At 48.1% G+C, this 21,236-nt stretch overlaps 1 protein-coding gene across 1 annotated transcript in view; it reads left to right on the forward strand.

Moving 5' to 3' along the window:
* Positions 1-417: 417 nt before the first annotated feature.
* Positions 418-21,236, forward strand: part of LOC135534308 (AT-rich interactive domain-containing protein 4B-like) — a gene marked incomplete at both ends in the record, with an annotated part of 28,018 nt that continues 7,199 nt past the window's right edge. The window contains 5 exons of the mRNA XM_064961351.1: positions 418-571; positions 9,108-9,187; positions 18,048-18,124; positions 18,960-19,108; positions 20,802-20,874. Of these exons, the coding sequence (XP_064817423.1) occupies positions 418-571; positions 9,108-9,187; positions 18,048-18,124; positions 18,960-19,108; positions 20,802-20,874 (533 nt within the window). The remainder of the gene's footprint in view (positions 572-9,107; positions 9,188-18,047; positions 18,125-18,959; positions 19,109-20,801; positions 20,875-21,236) is intronic.

Below are 21,236 nucleotides of genomic sequence, written 5' to 3' on the forward strand. Positions count from 1 at the left end.
CTACCTACACTCATTAGTGTAAATGTATTTAAGACAGGGAGAGGTCTACCTACACTCATTAGTTTAAATGTATTTAAGACAGGGAGAGGTCTACCTACACTCATTAGTTTAAATGTATTTAAGACAGGGAGAGGTCTACCTACACTCATTAGTGTAAATGTATTTAAGACAGGGAGAGGTCTACCTACACTCATTAGTTTAAATGTATTTAAGACAGGGAGAGGTCTACCTACACTCATTAGTTTAAATGTATTTAAGACAGGGAGAGGTCCACCTACACTCATTAGGGTAAATGTAGTTAAGACGGGGGCTGTTTGTTTTGTTAATCTGTGCAATTTCATTTAAAAAAAATTATTCTACAGCTCAATGTCACTTTTTGTGTGTTGAATTTGAAAGCTTCTTGATTCCCTTTAACAGTCAGGAGGAGGAGCCATCTTCGTCATCCAGTGAAGAGGAGGAGAGTGACGGGAGACAGAATGAAGAGCTGTTTGGGAAGGTGGTGTGTGTTGAGGGGGGTTCTGCCTCTGCTGGAGACTGGAAGAACAAGACCACAGCGTGGTACCCTGCCCTGGTGAGTCAGTCTGTCTGTCTCTGTCTGGGAAGGTGGTGTGTGTTGAGGGGGGTTCTGCCTCTGCTGGAGACTGGAAGAACAAGACCAAAGCGTGGTACCCTGCCCTGCACTGGTGTGTGTGTTTTTGGAAGGTGATGTTTGTTAGAGAAGGTGGTGTGGAGGGGGGCTCTGCCTCTACTGGCGACAGGAAAAACACCGATAGGTAACCTGCCCTGCACTGGTGAGATCACCTTGTCTCTCTGTCTGTGTTGCCATTACTGCTAAATCGCCTGTCCCAAAAAATATAAATACACATTACCAGTCAAAAGTTTGGACACACATTCAAGTGTTTTTCTTTATATTTACTATTTTCTACATTGTAGAATGGAAGTGAAAACATCAAATTTCTGAAATAACACACATGGAATCATGTAATAACCAAAAAAGTGCTAAACAAATCAAAATGTATTTTATTTTTGAGATTCTTCAAAGTAGCCAACTTTTGCCTCGATGACAGCTTTGTCCACTTGGCATTCTGTCAACCAGCTTCATGAGGTAGTCACCTGGAATGCATTCAATTAACAGGTGTACTTCCTTAAAAGTTAATTTGTGGAATTTCTTTCCTTAATGCGTTTGTGCCAATCAGTTGTGTTGTGACAAGGTAGTTGGTGGTGTCCAGAAGATAGCCCTATTTGGTAAAGGACCAAGACCATATTATGTCAAGAACAGCTCAAATAAGAAAAGAGAAATGACAGACCATTCCTTTAAGATATGAAGGTCAGTCAATAAGGAACATCTCAAGAATTTTTTAAGTTTCTTCAAGTGCAGTCACAAAAACCATCAAGCGCTATGATGAAACTGGCTCTCATGAGGACTGCCACAGGAAAGGAAGACCCAGAGTTAGCTCTGCTGCAGAGGATAAGTTCATTAGAGTTACCGTCCTCAGAAATTGCAGCCCAAATAAAGGCTTCACAGAGTTCAAGAAACAGACACATCTCAACATGTTTAGAGGAGACTGCGTGAAACAGGCCTTCATGGTCGACATGCTGCAAAGAAAGCATTACTAAGGACACCAATAATAAGAAGAGACTTGCTTGGGCCAAGAAACACGAGAAATGGACATTAGACCAGTGGAAACCTTTGGTCTGAGTCCCTTTTTGAGATTTTTTGGATCCATCTCCATGTATTTGTGAGACGCAGAGTAAGTGAACAGATGGTTCCCACCGTGAAGCATGGAGGAGGAGGTGTGATGGTGTGGGGGTGCTTTGCTGGTGACACTGTCAGTGATTTATTTAGAATTCAAGTCACGCTTAACCAGCATGGCTACCACAGCATTCTGCAGCGATACGCCATCCCATCTGGTTTGCACTTAGTGAGACTATTATTTGTTTTTCAACAGGACAATGACCCAACACACCTCCAGGCTGTGTAAGGGCTATATGACCAAGAAGGGAGAGTGATGGAGTGCTGCATCAGATGACCTGGCCTCCACAATCACCCAACCTCAACCCAATTGGTTTGGGATGAGTTGGACCGCAGAGTGAAGGACAAGCAGCCAACAAGTGCTCAGCATATGTGGGAACTCCTTCAAGACTGTTGGAAAAACATTCCAGGTGAAGCTGGTTGAGAGGATGCCAAGAGTGTGCCAAGCTGCCATCTAGGCAAAAGATGGCTATTTGAAATATCTCAAATATAGAATCTATTTTGATTTGTTATGCACTTTTTTGGTTACTACATGATTCTATACGTGTTATTTCATACGTTTGATGTCTTCACTATTATTCTACAATGTAGAAAATAGTACAAATAAAGAAAACCCTGGAATGAGTAGGTATGTCCAAACTTTTGACTAGTGTGTATACATAATATAAATTATGTAGAAAACATAATGGAGATTGATATTGTTAAATTAGAGTATAGTTCAGAACTAACAATCACAAATAAAAAGATGGTACAGTCAGGGAGAATCTAAAATAAAAAATAAAAAAATGCATTGCCATTGATTTTATTATGTTTGAGTCACTCGGATAGCAAAAGGTATGGGAAGGAGCTTTAAAACAGTTTCTCTGCCCCATGGCAAAATGTATGGGAAGGAGCTTTAAAACAGTTTCTCTGCCCCATGGCAAAATGTATGGGAAGGAGCTTTAAAACAGTTTGCCTCTGCCTCAAGGCAAAATGTATGGGAAGGAGCTTTAAAACAGTTTGTCTCCGCCCCATGGCAAAATGTATGGGAAGGAGCTTTAAAACAGTTTGCCTCTGCCTCAAGGCAAAATGTATGGGAAGGAGCTTTAAAACAGTTTCTCTGCCCCATGGCAAAATGTATGGGAAGGAGCTTTAAAACAGTTTGTCTGCCCCATGGCAAAATGTATGGGAAGGAGCTTTAAAACAGTTTGCCTCTGCCTCAAGGCAAAATGTATGGGAAGGAGCTTTAAAACAGTTTGTCTCTGCCCCATGGCAAAATGTATGGGAAGGAGCTTTAAAACAGTTTGTCTCTGCCTCAAGGCAAAATGTATGGGAAGGAGCTTTAAAACAGTTTCTCTGCCCCATGGCAAAATGTATGGGAAGGAGCTTTAAAACAGTTTGTCTGCCCCATGGCAAAATGTATGGGAAGGAGCTTTAAAACAGTTTGCCTCTGCCTCAAGGCAAAATGTATGGGAAGGAGCTTTAAAACAGTTTGTCTCTGCCCCATGGCAAAATGTATGGGAAGGAGCTTTAAAACAGTTTGTCTCTGCCTCAAGGCAAAATGTATGGGAAGGAGCTTTAAAACAGTTTCTCTGCCCCATGGCAAAATGTATGGGAAGGAGCTTTAAAGCAGTTTCTCTGCCCCAATGCAAAATGTATGGGAAGGAGCTTTAAAACAGTGTTGTCTCTGCCTCAAGGCAAAATGTATGGGAAGGAGCTTTAAAACAGTGTTGTCTCTGCCTCAAGGCAAAATGTATGGGAAGGAGCTTTAAAACAGTTTGTCTCTGCCTCAAGGCAAAATGTATGGGAAGGAGCTTTAAAACAGTTTGTCTCTGCCTCAAGGCAAAATGTATGGGAAGGAGCTTTAAAACAGTTTCTCTGCCCCATGGCAAAATGTATGGGAAGGAGCTTTAAAACAGTTTGTCTCTGCCTCAAGGCAAAATGTATGGGAAGGAGCTTTAAAACAGTTTCTCTGCCCCATGGCAAAATGTATGGGAAGGAGCTTTAAAACAGTTTCTCTGCCCCATGGCAAAATGTATGGGAAGGAGCTTTACAACAGTTTGTCTCTGCCTCAAGGCAAAATGTATGGGAAGGAGCTTTAAAACAGTTTGTCTCTGCCTCAAGGCAAAATGTATGGGAAGGAGCTTTAAAACAGTGTTGTCTCTGCCTCAAGGCAAAATGTATGGGAAGGAGCTTTACAACAGTTTGTCTCTGCCTCAAGGCAAAATGTATGGGAAGGAGCTTTACAACAGTTTGTCTCTGCCTCAAGGCAAAATGTATGGGAAGGAGCTTTACAACAGTTTGTCTCTGCCTCAAGGCAAAATGTATGGGAAGGAGCTTTACAACAGTTTGTCTCTGCCTCAAGGCAAAATGTATGGGAAGGAGCTTTAAAACAGTTTGTCTCCGCCTCAAGGCAAAATGTATGGGAAGGAGCTTTACAACAGTTTGCAACCCATTACCACGTGCCCCCTACCACGTGCCCCCTACCACGTGCCCCCTACCACGTGCCCCCTACCACGTGCCCCCTACCACGTGCCCCCTACCACGTGTCCACTACCACGTGCCCCCCCACGTGCCCCCTACCACGTGTCCACTACCACGTGCCCCCTACCACGTGCCCCCTACCACGTGTCCACTACCACGTGCCCCCTACCACGTGCCCCCTACCACGTGCCCCCTACCACGTGCCCCCTACCACGTGCCCCCTACCACGTGCCCACTACCACGTGCCCACTACCACGTGCCCACTACCACGTGCCCCCTACCACGTGCCCCCTACCACGTGCCCCCTACCACGTGTCCACTACCACGTGCCCACTACCACGTGCCCACTACCACGTGCCCACTACCACGTGCCCACTACCACGTGCCCACTACCACGTGCCCACTACCACGTGCCCACTACCACGTGCCCCCTACCACGTGCCCATTACCACGTGCCCCCTACCACGTGCCCACTACCACGTGCCCACTACCACGTGCCCACTACCACGTGCCCACTACCACGTGCCCCCTACCACGTGCCCCCTACCACATGCCTCCTCCCGTACGCTAACTTCTTCACCATCACAGTGAGGGAGGGAGGGGGGGATGTTTTTATGATCAGTTACATGTCATTTTCAGCGGCTCAAATTGCTGATCCACTAAAAAGAATGGATTCATATGGTTGATTGATTGATTTTTTTCAAGGTGAAGACACACCACTGCTCAGCTTACTGTGTTTGTGTGTCAATGCAACACACTCTGAAGTGAGAGTCAGTTATCAGGGTTTTCCAGACTTGTTTTGTCACCTTAGTTTTCCATAGGTCACTATGTCACATATTCCTTATATTGTGCACTACTTTTGACCAGAGCCCTATGGCACCATATTCCCTACATATATTCCCTGCATATTGGAGGGGTTTGTTGTGGAGGGGTTTGTTGTGGAGGGGTTTGTTGTGGAGGGGTTTGTTGTGGAGGGGTTTGTTGTGGAGGGGTTGTTCTCTGGAGGGGTTGTTCTCTGGAGGGGTTGTTCTCTGGAGGGGTTGTTCTCTGGAGGGGTTGTTCTCTGGAGGGGTTGTTCTCTGGAGGGGTTTGTCGTGGAGGGGTTTGTCGTGGAGGGGTTGTTTGTAGTGGAGGGGTTGTTTGTAGTGGAGGGGTTGTTTGTAGTGGAGGGGTTGTTTGTAGTGGAGGGGTTGTTTGTAGTGGAGGGGTTGTTTGTAGTGGAGGGGTTGTTTGTAGTGGAGGGGTTGTTTGTAGTGGAGGGGTTGTTTGTAGTGGAGGGGTTGTTTGTAGTGGAGGGGTTGTTTGTAGTGGAGGGGTTGTTTGTAGTGGAGGGGTTGTTTGTCGTGGAGGGGTTGTTTGTCGTGGAGGGGTTTGTCGTGGAGGGGTTGTTTGTAGTGGAGGGGTTGTTTGTAGTGGAGGGGTTTGTAGTGGAGGGGTTGTTCTGTGGAGGGGTTGTCGTGGAGGGGTTTGTCGTGGAGGGGTTGTTCTGTGGAGGGGTTGTCGTGGAGGGGTTTGTCGTGGAGGGGTTTGTCGTGGAGGGGTTTGTCGTGGAGGGGTTGTTCTGTGGAGGGGTTGTTCTGTGGAGGGGTTGTTCTGTGGAGGGGTTTGTCGTGGAGGGGTTTGTCGTGGAGGGGTTTGTCGTGGAGGGGTTTGTCGTGGAGGGGTTGTTCTGTGGAGGGGTTGTTCTGTGGAGGGGTTTGTCGTGGAGGGGTTTGTCGTGGAGGGGTTTGTCGTGGAGGGGTTTGTCGTGGAGGGGTTTGTCGTGGAGGGGTTGGTAGTGGAGGGGTTTGTCGTGGAGGGGTTGTTCTGTGGAGGGGTTGTTCTGTGGAGGGTTTGTCGTGGAGGGGTTTGTCGTGGAGGGGTTTGTCGTGGAGGGGTTTGTCGTGGAGGGGTTTGTCGTGGAGGAGTTGGTAGTGGAGGGGTTGGTAGTGGAGGGGTTGGTAGTGGAGGGGTTGTTCTGTGGAGGGGTTGTGGTGGAGGGGTTGTGGTGGAGGGGTTGTGGTGGAGGGGTTGTGGTGGAGGGGTTGTTCTGTGGAGGGGTTGTTCTGTGGAGGGGTTGTGGTGGAGGGGGTTGTGGTGGAGGGGTTGTGGTGGAGGGGGTTGTGGTGGAGGGGTTGTTCTGTGGAGGGGTTGTTCTGTGGAGGGGGTTGTGGTGGAGGGGTTGTTCTGTGGAGGGGTTGTTCTGTGGAGGGGTTGTGGTGGAGGGGGTTGTGGTGGAGGGGTTGTTCTGTGGAGGGGTTGTTCTGTGGAGGGGTTGTTCTGTGGAGGGGTTGTGGTGGAGGGGTTTGTCGTGGAGGGGATTGTCGTGGAGGGGTTTGTCGTGGAGGGGTTTGTAGTGGAGGGGTTGTTCTGTGGAGGGGTTGTTCTGTGGAGGGGTTGTCGTGGAGGGGTTTGTCGTGGGAGGGGTTTGTCGTGGAGGGGTTTGTCGTGGAGGGGTTTGTCGTGGAGGGGTTGTTCTGTGGAGGGGTTGTTCTGTGGAGGGTTTGTCGTGGAGGGGTTTGTCGTGGAGGGGTTTGTCGTGGAGGGGTTTGTCGTGGAGGGGTTGGTAGTGGAGGGGTTGGTAGTGGAGGGGTTTGTCGTGGAGGGGTTGTTCTGTGGAGGGGTTGTCGTGGAGGGGTTTGTCGTGGAGGGGTTTGTCGTGGGAGGGGTTTGTCGTGGAGGGGTTGTTTGTAGTGGAGGGGTTGTTTGTAGTGGAGGGGTTGTCGTGGAGGGGTTTGTCGTGGAGGGGTTTGTCGTGGAGGGGTTGTTTGTAGTGGAGGGGTTTGTCGTGGAGGGGTTTGTCTGTAGTGGAGGGGTTGTTTGTAGTGGAGGGGTTGTTTGTAGTGGAGGGGTTGTTTGTAGTGGAGGGGTTGTTTGTAGTGGAGGGGTTGTTTGTAGTGGAGGGGTTTGTCGTGGAGGGGTTTGTCGTGGAGGGGTTTGTCGTGGAGGGGTTTGTCGTGGAGGGGTTTGTCATGGAGGGGTTGTTTGTAGTGGAGGGGTTGTTTGTAGTGGAGGGGTTGTTTGTAGTGGAGGGGTTGTTTGTAGTGGAGGGGTTGTTTGTAGTGGAGGGGTTGTCGTGGAGGGGTTGTTCTGTGGAGGGGTTGTGGTGGAGGGGTTGGTAGTGGAGGGGTTGTTCTGTGGAGGGGTTTGTCGTGGAGGGGTTGGTAGTGGAGGGGTTGGTAGTGGAGGGGTTGGTAGTGGAGGGGTTGGTAGTGGAGGGGTTTGTAGTGGAGGGGTTGTAGTGGAGGGGTTGTCGTGGAGGGGTTGTTCTGTGGAGGGGTTGTTCTGTGGAGGGGTTGTTCTGTGGAGGGGTTGTTCTGTGGAGGGGTTGTTCTGTGGAGGGGTTGTGGTGGAGGGGTTTGTCGTGGAGGGGTTTGTCGTGGAGGGGTTTGTCGTGGAGGGGTTTGTCGTGGAGGGGTTGTTCTGTGGAGGGGTTGTTCTGTGGAGGGTTTGTCGTGGAGGGGTTTGTCGTGGAGGGGTTTGTCGTGGAGGGGTTTGTCGTGGATGGGTTTGTCGTGGAGGGGTTTGTCGTGGAGGGGTTTGTCGTGGAGGGGTTTGTCGTGGAGGGGTTTGTCGTGGAGGGGTTTGTCGTGGAGGGGTTGTTCTGTGGAGGGGTTGTTCTGTGGAGGGGTTGTTCTGTGGAGGGGTTGTGGTGGAGGGGTTGTGGTGGAGGGGTTGTTCTGTGGAGGGGTTGTTTGTAGTGGAGGGGTTGTTCTGTGGAGGGGTTGTTCTGTGGAGGGGTTGTGGTGGAGGGGTTTGTGGTGGAGGGGTTGTTCTGTGGAGGGGTTGTGGTGGAGGGGTTGTGGTGGAGGGGTTGTTCTGTGGAGGGGTTGTTCTGTGGAGGGGTTGTTCTGTGGAGTGGTTGTGGTGGAGGGGTTTGTCGTGGAGGGGTTGTGGTGGAGGGGTTGTGGTGGAGGGGTTGTTCTGTGGAGGGGTTTGTAGTGGAGGGGTTGGTAGTGGAGGGGTTGTTCTGTGGAGGGGTTGTTCTGTGGAGGGGTTGTGGTGGAGGGGTTTGTCGTGGAGGGGTTGTGGTGGAGGGGGTTGTGGTGGAGGGGTTGTTCTGTGGAGGGGTTGTGGTGGAGGGGTTGTTCTGTGGAGGGGTTGTTCTGTGGAGGGGTTGTTCTGTGGAGGGGTTGTGGTGGAGGGGTTGTTCTGTGGAGGGGTTGTGGTGGAGGGGTTGTTCTGTGGAGGGGTTGTGGTGGAGGGGTTGTTCTGTGGAGGGGTTGTTCTGTGGAGGGGTTGTTCTGTGGAGGGGTTGGTAGTGGAGGGGTTGTTCTGTGGAGGGGTTTGTCGTGGAGGGGTTGGTAGTGGAGGGGTTGTTAGTGGAGGGGTTGGTAGTGGAGGGGTTGTTTGTAGTGGAGGGGTTGTCGTGGAGGGGTTGTTCTGTGGAGGGGTTGTTCTGTGGAGGGGTTGTGGTGGAGGGGTTGGTAGTGGAGGGGTTGTTCTGTGGAGGGGTTTGTCGTGGAGGGGTTTGTCGTGGAGGGGTTGGTAGTGGAGGGGTTGGTAGTGGAGGGGTTGGTTAGTGGAGGGGTTGGTAGTGGAGGGGTTGGTAGTGGAGGGGTTTGTAGTGGAGGGGTTGTCGTGGAGGGGTTGTTCTGTGGAGGGGTTGTTCTGTGGAGGGGTTGTGGTGGAGGGGTTTGTCGTGGAGGGGTTGTGGTGGAGGGGGTTGTGGTGGAGGGATTGTTCTGTGGAGGGGTTGTGGTGGAGGGGGTTGTGGTGGAGGGGTTTGTAGTGGAGGGGTTTGTAGTGGAGGGGTTGTTCTGTGGAGGGGTTGTTCTGTGGAGGGGTTGTGGTGGAGGGGGTTGTTCTGTGGTGCATTGGAGGGTTTGTTCTGTCATCCAAACCCACTTTGCTCTGTGCCTTGTCTGAGCAGTCATACTCACTCTCTCCCCCCCCCTCCCCTCCCCACCAGGTCATCACCCCAGACTGCCATGAAGAGGCCATCATAAAGAAAGACAGCATCTTCATCCGCTCCTTCAAGGATGGAAAATTGTGAGTCATCTGACGTGCTGCATTATGAAACACTTATTTGCATTGTGTTGATGTGTAACATGAACCTGTAGAGTTGTCGGAATTAGTGAAGAATTCAGAGTCATAATGGAGAAATGGTCACTTTGAATTCAAAGTGTCTGCTCAATGGCATGAATTATTATTATATTAGGCTTTGAAATATTCCATTCCGAAAAAGCTCAAACTGAGAAACTGCACGCTGTCTTTCTGCAGAACAGAAAGTCCAGTAAATGTCTCTGCCTTCCCTGACAGGGAGAGTGGTGTCTGACTGGTGAGATGGTTAAGCTTTTCACACTGCATTCTTATTAGCCCCGGACTATCTTTAGCCTCAGCCTAGCTTAGCCTGTGTTCACACTAGCAGGGTTAACTGAAACCAACGGTCACTTTCCCGGAGTATAATATATAAATTAGGCAACAATTGAACTGTGATTGGCTAGCCTTGAAATTCAGTGCTAACCCTGCTCCAGAACAGGGCCAGCTAGCCATGGGCTAAGGTTGGTGCTATCCCTCTTCAGAACACTATCTTAGCCCAGACTAAATGCTCCGTTAGCCCATGGCTAAGAGCATTGAGATTGTGGCTTGAACAGACCTCACGAAGCAGCCCACACAGAGGCAGAGAGAGGGGAGGGCTGGTCAGTGGACAGCCTACTCAGGGAGTGTTAAACTGAAGAAGAAGAAGACTATAAACACTCAAATCTTCTAACAACCACAACAGGTCAACCTCATTCCTGGTCACTGTGGACATGGTTTTAGTTATGATATTTAAATCATACAGACAGGTTGGTTTAGATTGTTGACAACTTTAACTATATTTACTCTCCAATGTTTATTGGAAACCTAAATAGATGTGCACAATGAGCCCTTGTGGTCTCAGTTACATCGTGTTGCAGATAGAACTCGCTGAAATGAGCCACCTCGGATTCCTCACAAGGCAGCTTTGTGTCATTGTTGGTAGCTATCTGGCCATCCTGAATCACATCAACACAGAGACTTCTTCACCATTGAAACATGCATTGTTTTTGTTGTGTCAGCTAACCCGTCTGTGTGACCAGCAATTTTCTATTTCAGAATGTTTTCCATTTCATGCCCACTGAACACATCCCAGGATGCCCACTGAACCCGTCCTCAGCCTTCCTTCTCTAGTGGATATTCCAATATTTAGGTTAAATATATCTCTCTCCTAACAACACAACTGAACAATATTGGCCTGGAACCAGCCCAGTCCAAGCTGAAGGCCTATTTACTGTGACATGAAATGGCTGTTGAGGGCCTTTATCAGCTGTGGCCAGAACAGCTAGCAGGCAGCTGGCTGACTGGGAGGGGACGGGTAGTGCTGATGGCGGCAGGATGGGTTGAGAGAACAGATGATTATTCTGAAAGGAAGTGGAAGCTGCTGTAATTGACTGTAGCAGCTAGCATCTAGATCAGGGGAAGCCATTGAGGTCACTGCCTCTGGTTCCTTATCAGCTGCTGCTGCGTAGCTGGAACTGATGCTCGGACTGATTTGGGTTGCTCGGTGTGTGTATTAGGAACTGGGGCAGATTTGGCTTGCCAGGTTTGTGTATTAGGACCTGGACAGATTTGGCTTGCCAGGTTTATGTAATAGGAACTGGGACAGATCTGGGTTGCCAGGTTTGTTTATTAGGACTTGGACAGATTTGGCTTGCCAGGTTTGTGTATTAGGAACTGGGACAGATTTGGGTTGCCAGGTTTGTGTATTAGGAACTGGGACAGATTTAGGTTGCTCGGTGTGTGTATTAGGAACTGGGACAGATTTGGGTTGCCAGGTCTAGTATTAGGAACTGGGACAGATTTGGGTTGCTCAGTGTGTGTATTAGGAACTGGGACAGATTTGGGTTGCCAGGTTTGTGTTATAGGAACTGGGACAGATTTGGGTTGCTAGGTTTGTATATTAGGAACTGGGAAATATTTGGGTTGCCAGGTTTGTATATTGGGAACTGGGACAGATTTGGGATGCCAGGTTTGTGTTATAGGAACTGGGACAGATTTGGCTTGCCAGGTTTGTGTATTAGGAACTGGGACAGATTTAGGTTGCCAGGTTCCTCTGTGTAATAGGAACTGGGACAGATTTAGGTTGGCAGGTGTCTCTGGGTAATAGGAACTGGGACAGATTTAGGTTGGCAGGTTTGTATATTAGGAACTGGGACATATTTGGGTTGCCAGGTTTGTGTATTAGGAACTGGGACAGATTTGGGTTGCCAGGTTTGTGTTATAGGAACTGGGACAGATTTGGGTTGCCAGGTTCCTCTGTGTAATAGGAACTGGAACAGATTTGGGTTGCCAGGTTCCTCTGTGTAATAGGAACTGGGACAGATTTAGGTTGGCAGGTGTCTCTGTGTAATAGGAACTGGGACAGATTTAGGTTGGCAGGTTTGTATATTAGGACCTGGACAGATTTGGGTTGCCAGGTTTGTGTATTAGGAACTGGGACAGATTTGGGTTGCCAGGTTCCTCTGTGTATTAGGAACTGGGACAGATTTGGGTTGCCAGGTTTGTGTATTAGGAACTGGGACAGATTTAGGTTGCCAGGTTCCTCTGTGTAATAGGAACTGGGACAGATTTAGGTTGGCAGGTTTGTATATTAGGAACTGGGACAGATTTGGGTTGCTAGGTTTGTGTATTAGGACCTGGACCGATTTGGCTTGCCAGGTTTGTGTATTAGGAACTGGGACAGATTTGGGTTGCCAGGTTTGTGTATTAGGACCTGGACAGATTTGGCTTGCCAGGTTTGTGTATTAGGAACTGGGACAGATTTGGGTTGCCAGGTTCCTCTGTGTAATAGGAACTGGGGCAGATTTGGGTTGCCAGGTTTGTGTATTAGGAACTGGGACAGATTTAGGTTGCCAGGTTCCTCTGTGTAATAGGAACTGGGACATATTTGGGTTGTCAGGTTTGTATATTAGGAACTGGGACAGATTTGGGTTCCCATGATTGTGTATTAGGAACTGGGACAGATTTGGGTTCCCAGGTTTGTGTATTAGGACCTGGGACAGATTTGGGTTGCCAGGTTTGTGTATTAGGAACTGGGACAGATTTAGGTTGCCAGGTTCCTCTGTGTAATAGGAACTGGGACAGATTTAGGTTGCCAGGTGTCTCTGTGTAATAGGAACTGGGACAGATTTAGGTTGGCAGGTTTGTATATTAGGAACTGGGGCAGATTTGGCTTGCCAGGTTTGTGTATTAGGACCTGGACAGATTTGGCTTGCCAGGTTTATGTAATAGGAACTGGGACAGATCTGGGTTGCCAGGTTTGTTTATTAGGACCTGGACAGATTTGGCTTGCCAGGTTTGTGTATTAGGAACTGGGACAGATTTGGGTTGCCAGGTTTGTGTATTAGGAACTGGGACAGATTTAAGTCGCTCTGGATAAGAGCGTCTGCTAAATGACTTAAATGTAAATGTAAATGTAAATTTAGGTTGCCAGGTTCCTCTGTGTAATAGGAACTGGGACAGATTTGGGTTGCCAGGTTTGTGTATTAGAAACTGGGACAGATTTGGCTTGCCAGGTTTGTGTATTAGGAACTGGGACTGATTTGGGTTGCCAGGTTTGTGTATTAGGAACTGGGACAGATTTGGGTTGCCATGTTCCTCTGTGTAATAGGAACTGGGACAGATTTGGGTTGCCAGGTTCCTCTGTGTAATAGGAACTTGGACAGATTTGGGTTGCCAGTTTCCTCTGTGTAATAGGAACTGGGACAGATTTAGGTTGGCAGGTGCCTCTGTAATAGAAACTGGGATAGATTTAGGGACATATTTAGTTTGCCAGGTACCAGATCAATACTAGTAGAACAGACCAGATCAATACTAGTAGAACAGACCAGAACAATACTAGTAGAACAGACCAGATCAATACTAGTAGAACAGACCAGATCAATGATAGTAGAACAGACCTGTACCAGATCAATACTAGTAGAACAGACTAGATCAATACTAGTAGAACAGACTAGATCAATACTAGTAGAACAGACCTGTACCAGATCAATACTAGTAGAACAGACTAGATCAATACTAGTAGAACAGACTAGATCAATACTAGTAGAACAGACTAGATCAATACTAGTAGAACAGACTAGATCAATACTAGTAGAACAGACTAGATCAATACTAGTAGAACAGACTAGATCAATACTAGTAGAACAGACTAGATCAATACTAGTAGAACAGACCAGAACCAGATCAATGATAGTAGAACAGACCAGAACAATACTAGTAGAACAGACCAGATCAATACTAGTAGAACAGACTAGATCAATACTAGTAGAACAGACTAGATCAATACTAGTAGAACAGACTAGATCAATACTAGTAGAACAGACTAGATCGATACTAGTAGAACAGACCAGATCGATACTAGTAGAACAGACCAGATCGATACTAGTAGAACAGACTAGATCAATACTAGTAGAACAGACTAGATCAATACTAGTAGAACAGACCAGTACCAGATCAATACTAGTAGAACAGACCAGATCAATACTAGTAGAACAGACCAGATCAATGATAGTAGAACAGACCTGTACCAGATCAATACTAGTAGAACAGACTAGATCAATACTAGTAGAACAGACTAGGTCAATACTAGTAGAACAGACTAGGTCAATACTAGTAGAACAGACTAGATCAATACTAGTAGAACAGACTAGATCAATACTAGTAGAACAGACTAGATCAATACTAGTAGAACAGACTAGATCAATACTAGTAGAACAGACTAGATCAATACTAGTAGAACAGACTAGATCAATACTAATAGAACAGACTAGATCAATACTAATAGAACAGACTAGATCAATACTAGTAGAACAGATCAATACTAGTAGAACAGACCAGATCAATACTAGTAGAACAGACCAGATCAATACTAGTAGAACAGACTAGATCAAATACATTTACAATTACATTTAAGTCATTTGACATACGCTCTTATCCAGAGCGACTTACAAATTGGTGAATTCACCTTATGACATCCAGTGGAACAGCCACTTTACAATAGTGCATCTAAATCATTTAAGGGGGGGTGAGAAGGATTACTTTATCCTATCCTAGGTATTCCTTAAAGAGGTGGGGTTTCAGGTGTCTCCGGAAGGTGGTGATTGACTCCGCTGTCCTGGTCGTCGTGAGGGAGTTTGTTCCACCATTGGGGGGCCAGAGCAGCGAACAGTTTTGACTGGGCTGAGCGGGAACTGTACTTCCTCAGTGGTAGGGAGGCGAGCAGGCCAGAGGTGGATGAACGCAGTGCCCTTGTTTGGGTGTAGGGCCTGATCAGAGCCTGGAGGTACTGCGGTGCCGTTCCCCTCACAGCTCCGTAGGCAAGCACCATGGTCTTGTAGCAGATGCGAGCTTCAACTGGAAGCCAGTGGAGAGAGCGGAGGAGCGGGGTGACGTGAGAGAACTTGGGAAGGTTGAACACCAGACGGGCTGCGGCGTTCTGGATGAGTTGTAGGGGTTTAATGGCACAGGCAGGGAGCCCAGCCAACAGCGATTTGCAGTAATCCAGACGGGAGATGACAAGTGCCTGAATTAGGACCTGCGCCGCTTCCTGTGTGAGGCAGGGTCGTACTCTGCGGATGTTGTAGAGCATGAACCTACAGGAACGGGCCACCGCCTTGATGTTAGTTGAGAACGACAGGGTGTTGTCCAGGATCACGCCAAGGTTCTTAGCGCTCTGGGAGGAGGACACAATGGAGTTGTCAACCGTGATGGCGAGATCATGGAACGGGCAGTCCTTCCCCGGGAGGAAGAGCAGCTCCGTCTTGCCGAGGTTCAGCTTGAGGTGGTGATCCGTCATCCACACTGATATGTCTGCCAGACATGCAGAGATGCGATTCGCCACCTGGTCATCAGAAGGGGGAAAGGAGAAGATTAATTGTGTGTTGTCTGCATAGCAATGATAGGAGAGACCATGTGAGGTTATGACAGAGCCAAGTGACTTGGTGTATAGCGAGAATAGGAGAGGGCCTAGAACAGAGCCCTGGGGGACACCAGTGGTGAGAGCGCGTGGTGAGGAGACAGATTCTCGCCACGCCACCTGGTAGGAGCGACCTGTCAGGTAGGACGCAATCCAAGCGTGGGCCGCGCCGGAGATGCCCAACTCGGAGAGGGTGGAGAGGAGGATCTGATGGTTCACAGTATCGAAGGCAGCCGATAGGTCTAGAAGGATGAGAGCAGAGGAGAGAGAGTTAGCTTTAGCAGTGCGGAGCGCCTCCGTGATACAGAGAAGAGCAGTCTCAGTTGAATGACTAGTCTTGAAACCTGACTGATTTGGATCAAGAAGGTCATTCTGAGAGAGATAGTGGGAGAGCTGGCCAAGGACGGCACGTTCAAGAGTTTTGGAGAGAAAAGAAAGAAGGGATACTGGTCTGTAGTTGTTGACATCGGAGGGATCGAGTGTAGGTTTTTTCAGAAGGGGTGCAACTCTCGCTCTCTTGAAGACGGCAGGGACGTAGCCAGCGGTCAGGGATGAGTTGATGAGCGAGGTGAGGTAAGGGAGAAGGTCTCCGGAAATGGTCTGGAGAAGAGAGGAGGGGATAGGGTCAAGCGGGCAGGTTGTTGGGCGGCCGGCCGTCACAAGAAGCGAGATTTCATCTGGAGAGAGAGGGAGAAAGAGGTCAGAGCACAGGGTAGGGCAGTGTGAGCAGAACCAGCGGTGTCGTTTGACTTAGCAAACGAGGATCGGATGTCGTCGACCTTCTTTTCAAAATGGTTAACGAAGTCATCTGCAGAGAGGGAGGAGGGGGTGGCAGGGGGAGGAGGATTCAGGAGGGAGGAGAAGGTGGCAAAGAGCTTCCTAGGGTTACAGGCAGATGCTTGGAATTTAGAGTGGTAGAAAGTGGCTTTAGCAGCAGAGACAGAGGAGGAAAATGTAGAGAGGAGGGAGTGAAAGGATGCCAGGTCCGCAGGGAGGCGAGTTTTCCTCCACTTCCGCTCGGCTGCCCGGAGCCCTGTTCTGTGAGCTCGCAATGAGTCGTCGAGCCACGGAGCGGGAGGGGAGGACCGAGCCGGCCTGGAGGATAGTGGACATAGAGAGTCAAAGGATGCAGAAAGGGAAGAGAGGAGGGTTGAGGAGGCAGAATCAGGAGATAGGTTGGAGAAGGTTTGAGCAGAGGGAAGAGATGATAGGATGGAAGAGGAGAGAGTAGCGGGGGAGAGAGAGCGAAGGTTGGGACGGCGCGATACCATCCGAGTAGGGGCAGTGTGGGAAGTGTTGGATGAGAGCGAGAGGGAAAAGGATACAAGGTAGTGGTCGGAGACTTGGAGGGGAGTTGCAATGAGGTTAGTGGAAGAACAGCATCTAGTAAAGATGAGGTCGAGCGTATTGCCTGCCTTGTGAGTAGGGGGGAAGGTGAGAGGGTGAGGTCAAAAGAGGAGAGGGTGGAAAGAAGGAGGCAGTGAGGAATGAGTCAAAGGTAGACGTGGGGAGGTTAAAGTCGCCCAGGACTGTGAGAGGTGAGCCGTCCTCAGGAAAGGAGCTTATCAAGGCATCAAGCTCATTGATGAACTCTCCGAGGGAACCTGGAGGGCGATAAATGATAAGGATGTTAAGCTTGAAAGGGCTGGTAACTGTGACAGCATGGAATTCAAAGGAGGCGATAGACAGATGGGTACGGGGAGAAAGAGAGAATGACCACTTGGGAGAGATGAGGATCCCTGTGCCACCACCCCGCTGACCAGAAGCTCTCGGGGTGTGCGAGAACACGTGGGCGGACGAAGAGAGAGCAGTAGGAGTAGCCGTTTTATCTGTGGTGATCCATGTTTCCGTCAGTGCCAAGAAGTCGAGGGACTGGAGGGAGGCATAGGCTGAGATGAACTCTGCCTTGTTGGCCGCAGATCGGCAGTTCCAGAGGCTACCGGAGACCTGGAACTCCACGTGGGTCGTGAGCGCTGGGACCACCAGATTAGGGTGGCCGCGGCCACGCGGTGTATAGCGTTTGTATGGTCTGTGCAGAGAGGAGAGAACAGGGATAGATAGACACATAGTTGACAGGCTACAGAAGAGGCTACGCTAATGCAAAGGAGATTGGAATGACAAGTGGACTACACGTCTCGAGTGTTCAGAAAGTTAAGCTTACGTAGCAAGAATCTTATTGACTAAAATGATTGAAATGATACAGTACTGCTGGAGCAGGCTAGCTGGCAGTGGCTGCGTTGTTGACTTTGTAGGCTAGCTGGCAGTGGCTGCGTTGTTGACACTACACTAATCAAGGTGTTCCGTTGAGTGTAATAGTTTCTACAGTGCTGCTATTCGGGGGCTAGCTGGCTAGCTAGCAGTGTAGATTACGTTACGTTACGTTAAAAGAACGACAATAGCTGGCTAGCTAACCTAGAAAATCGCTCTAGACTACACAATTGTCTTTGATACGATCAAACAAATCAAACCGTTGTACTGTAATGAAGTGAAATGAAAATGTGATACTACCTGTGGAGCGAAGCGGAATGTTGACCGGGTTGTTGAAGTTCTATTCGGTAGACGTTGGCTAGCTGTTGGCTAGTAGAACAGACTAGATCAATACTAGTAGAACAGACTAGATCAATACTAGTAGAACAGACTAGATCAATACTAGTAGAACAGACTAGATCAATACTAGTAGAACAGACCAGTACCAGATCAATGATAGTAGAACAGACCAGTTCATTATTAAGTCTTATCTCTAGTCTTCATCTGCATATTAAACATGTCTTTTTGTTCCCATTATCCTTATTCTCAACCCCCCTTTCCATCCCCCCTCTAGCTGTTCAGAGTCCTTAGTTCTCTGGGCAAATGGTTACATTTGACACTTTTAGTTTGTGTTGTTGATTTTGACTGAAGTTGTCTTTCTTTCAGTAACACAGTGCTGAGGAAGGACGTGAGGGTGATGGACACAGACTCCCCTCCTAATGCTGACGCAGGGCTCAAACCAGGTGAGATATCACTGTCTCTCTGTGTGCATATGTATCATGGAGGTAATCATCTGTGAGGGACATATGTATGTATCATGGAGGTAATAATCTGTGAGGGACGTATGTTTCATAGAGGTAATAATCTGTGAGGGACATATGTATGTATCATGGAGGTAATAATCTGTGAGGGACGTATGTTTCATAGAGGTAATAATCTGTGAGGGACATATGTATGTATCATGGAGGTAATAATCTGTGAGGGACATATGTATGTATCATGGAGGTAATAATCTGTGAGGGACGTTTGTTTCATAGAGGTAATAATCTGTGAGGGACATATGTATGTATCATGGAGGTAATAATCTGTGAGGGACGTATGTTTCATAGAGGTAATAATCTGTGAGGGACATATGTATGTATCATGGAGGTAATAATCTGTGAGGGACGTATGTATCATGGAGGTAATAATCTGTGAGGGACATATGTATGTATCATGGAGGTAATAATCTGTGAGGGACGTATGTATTTATGTAAATAAGGTATTGAATCCATTTTAGAATAGAGCTGTAACATAACAAAATGTGGAAAAAGGAAAGGGGTCTGAATAATTTCTGAATGCCCCCTATGTAATATGGAGGTCGGTGGCCCTCAATGTGGTGTGTGTGTGTGTGACTGGTGTGTTTCCGTGTGTGTGTGTGTGTGTGTCTGGTGTGTGTTTCCGTGTGTGTGTGTGTGTCCGGTGTGTGTTTCCGTTTGTGTGTGTGTGTCCGGTGTGTGTTTCCGTTTGTGTGTGTGTGTCCGGTGTGTGTTTCCATTTGTGTGTGTGTGCGTTTCCGTGTGTGTGTGTGTGTGTCAGCGCTGGATGAGGCTCTGGAGTTTGTGCATCAGGCGGCAGTGCCCAGCTCCTGGAGGACAGAGGTGAAGGACGAGAGTTCCAGCAGTGAGGAAGATGATGATGATGATGATGAGGAAGAACAGGAGGAAGACGCCAGCGATGACGAGGAGGTATTCATGGTCATATTATTTAGTCTTTATCCTGCTGGCAAATAATTCACGCTGACGAAGGTTGTCGCCGAAACTCATCAGCTTGTATTGACCTCTGCTGCTTAAAGACATTAACGTTTAACAACATGGGCACTTTACGGCATGGGCACTTTACGGCATGGCCACTTTACGGCATGGCCACTTTACGGCATGGCCACTTTACGGCATGGCCACTTTACGGCATGGCCACTTTACGGCATGGCCACTTTACGGCATGGGCACTTTACAGCATGGGCACTTTACGACATGGGCACTTTACGACATGGGCACTTTACGACATGGGCACTTTACGACATGGCCACTTTACGGCATGGGCACTTTACGACATGGCCACTTTACGGCATGGGCACTTTACGGCATGGGCACTTTACGGCATGGGCACTTTACGGCATGGCCACGTTACGGCATGGGCTCTTTACGACATGGCCACTTTACGACATGGCCACTTTACGACATGGCCACTTTACGGCATGGCCACTTTACGGCATGGCCACTTTACGGCATGGCCACTTTACGGCATGGCCACTTTACGGCATGGGCACTTTACGACATGGGCACTTTACGGCATGGCCACGTTACGGCATGGGCTCTTTACGACATGGCCACTTTGCGACATGGCCACTTTACGACATGGCCACTTTACGGCATGGCCACTTTACGGCATGGGCACTTTACGACATGGGCACTTTACGACATGGCCACTTTACGACATGGCCACTTTACGACATGGCCACTTTACGGCATGGCCACTATCTCCCTCACCAACTTCAAACATCTGCTATCTGAGCAGCTAACCGATCGCTGCAGCTGTACATAGTCTATCGGTAAATAGCCAACCCAATTGTATCTACCTCATCCCCATACTGTTTATATTTATTTACTTTTCTGCTCTTTTGCACACCAGTATCTCTACCTGTACATGACCATCTGATCATTTATCACTCGTGTTAATCTGCAAAATTGTAATTATTCGCCAACCTCATGCCTTTTGCACACAATGTATATAGACTCTCTTTTTTTCTACTGTGTTATTGACTTGTTAATTGTTTACTCCATGTGTAACTCTGTGTTGTCTGTTTACACTGCTATGCTTTATCTTGACCAGGTCGCAGTTGTAAATGACAACTTGTTCTCAACTAGCCTACCTGGTTAAATAAAGGTGAAATAAAATAAATAAAAAAACATTTAACCACATGGCCATTTAACCACATGGCCACTTAACGACATGGCCACTTAACGACATGGCCACTTAACGACATGGCTGAGTAAGGCACAAGAGGGCATGAAATCCGATTCTCGGACCCTTTCTTTTCACACAGTATATACATGATATTGGAAGTGTCACATAAAGTTGCTGGTTCGAATACCGGAGCCGACAAGGTGAAAAATCTGTCGCTGTGCCCTTGAGCAAGGCACTTAACCTTCATTGCTCCAGGGGCGCTCTACAAAAGTGACCCTGGCTGTGACCCTACTCCCTGCGGGTGTCTCAGGGGGAGTTGGGATATGGTGACCTTGGCTGTGACCCCACTCACATTTCCATTTCACACAAGGACAATATAACAGGACAATATAAGCACCCCCCCCCCAAATTATGAATATTAGTATTATAGGAGTCAATGTCATGTGTGTTGTAATTTCCTGTTCCTGTGTGCAGGAGGAAGTGGAGCCCTTCCCCGAGGAGAGAGAGAACTTCTTGCAGCAGCTATACAAGTTCATGGAGGACAGAGGTGAGACACGTTCCTTAAGATCAATCCCAACTCCTGTTTGATCCGCCACCTAGACTGACAGAGAACTGCCTCCCACACAGTTGAATGCTAGTGTTGCATGGATTGTAGTGGTATAATGCAACTTCACTACCTTTTTGATACAAGAAAATGAAAAATGGTAAGCTATTAGAATTAGTTACTTTCAGTACTTCTTTCTCACGTCATATACGGATTGAGAGGATCGAGTCAGTCTAGTAATTTGTCTGAATCTTCTCAAGGGGGCAGTAGTAAGCTAGCCAGGCTACTTGTCTTATCTTGGGGGCAGTAGTAAGCTAGCCTGTCAACCTGTCTTCTTTAGGGGACAGTAGTAAGCTAGCCAGACT

Source organism: Oncorhynchus masou, unplaced genomic scaffold (genome assembly GCF_036934945.1).
Source record: "Oncorhynchus masou masou isolate Uvic2021 unplaced genomic scaffold, UVic_Omas_1.1 unplaced_scaffold_3245, whole genome shotgun sequence".
In the NCBI taxonomy this organism is placed as follows: Eukaryota; Metazoa; Chordata; class Actinopteri; order Salmoniformes; family Salmonidae; genus Oncorhynchus; species Oncorhynchus masou.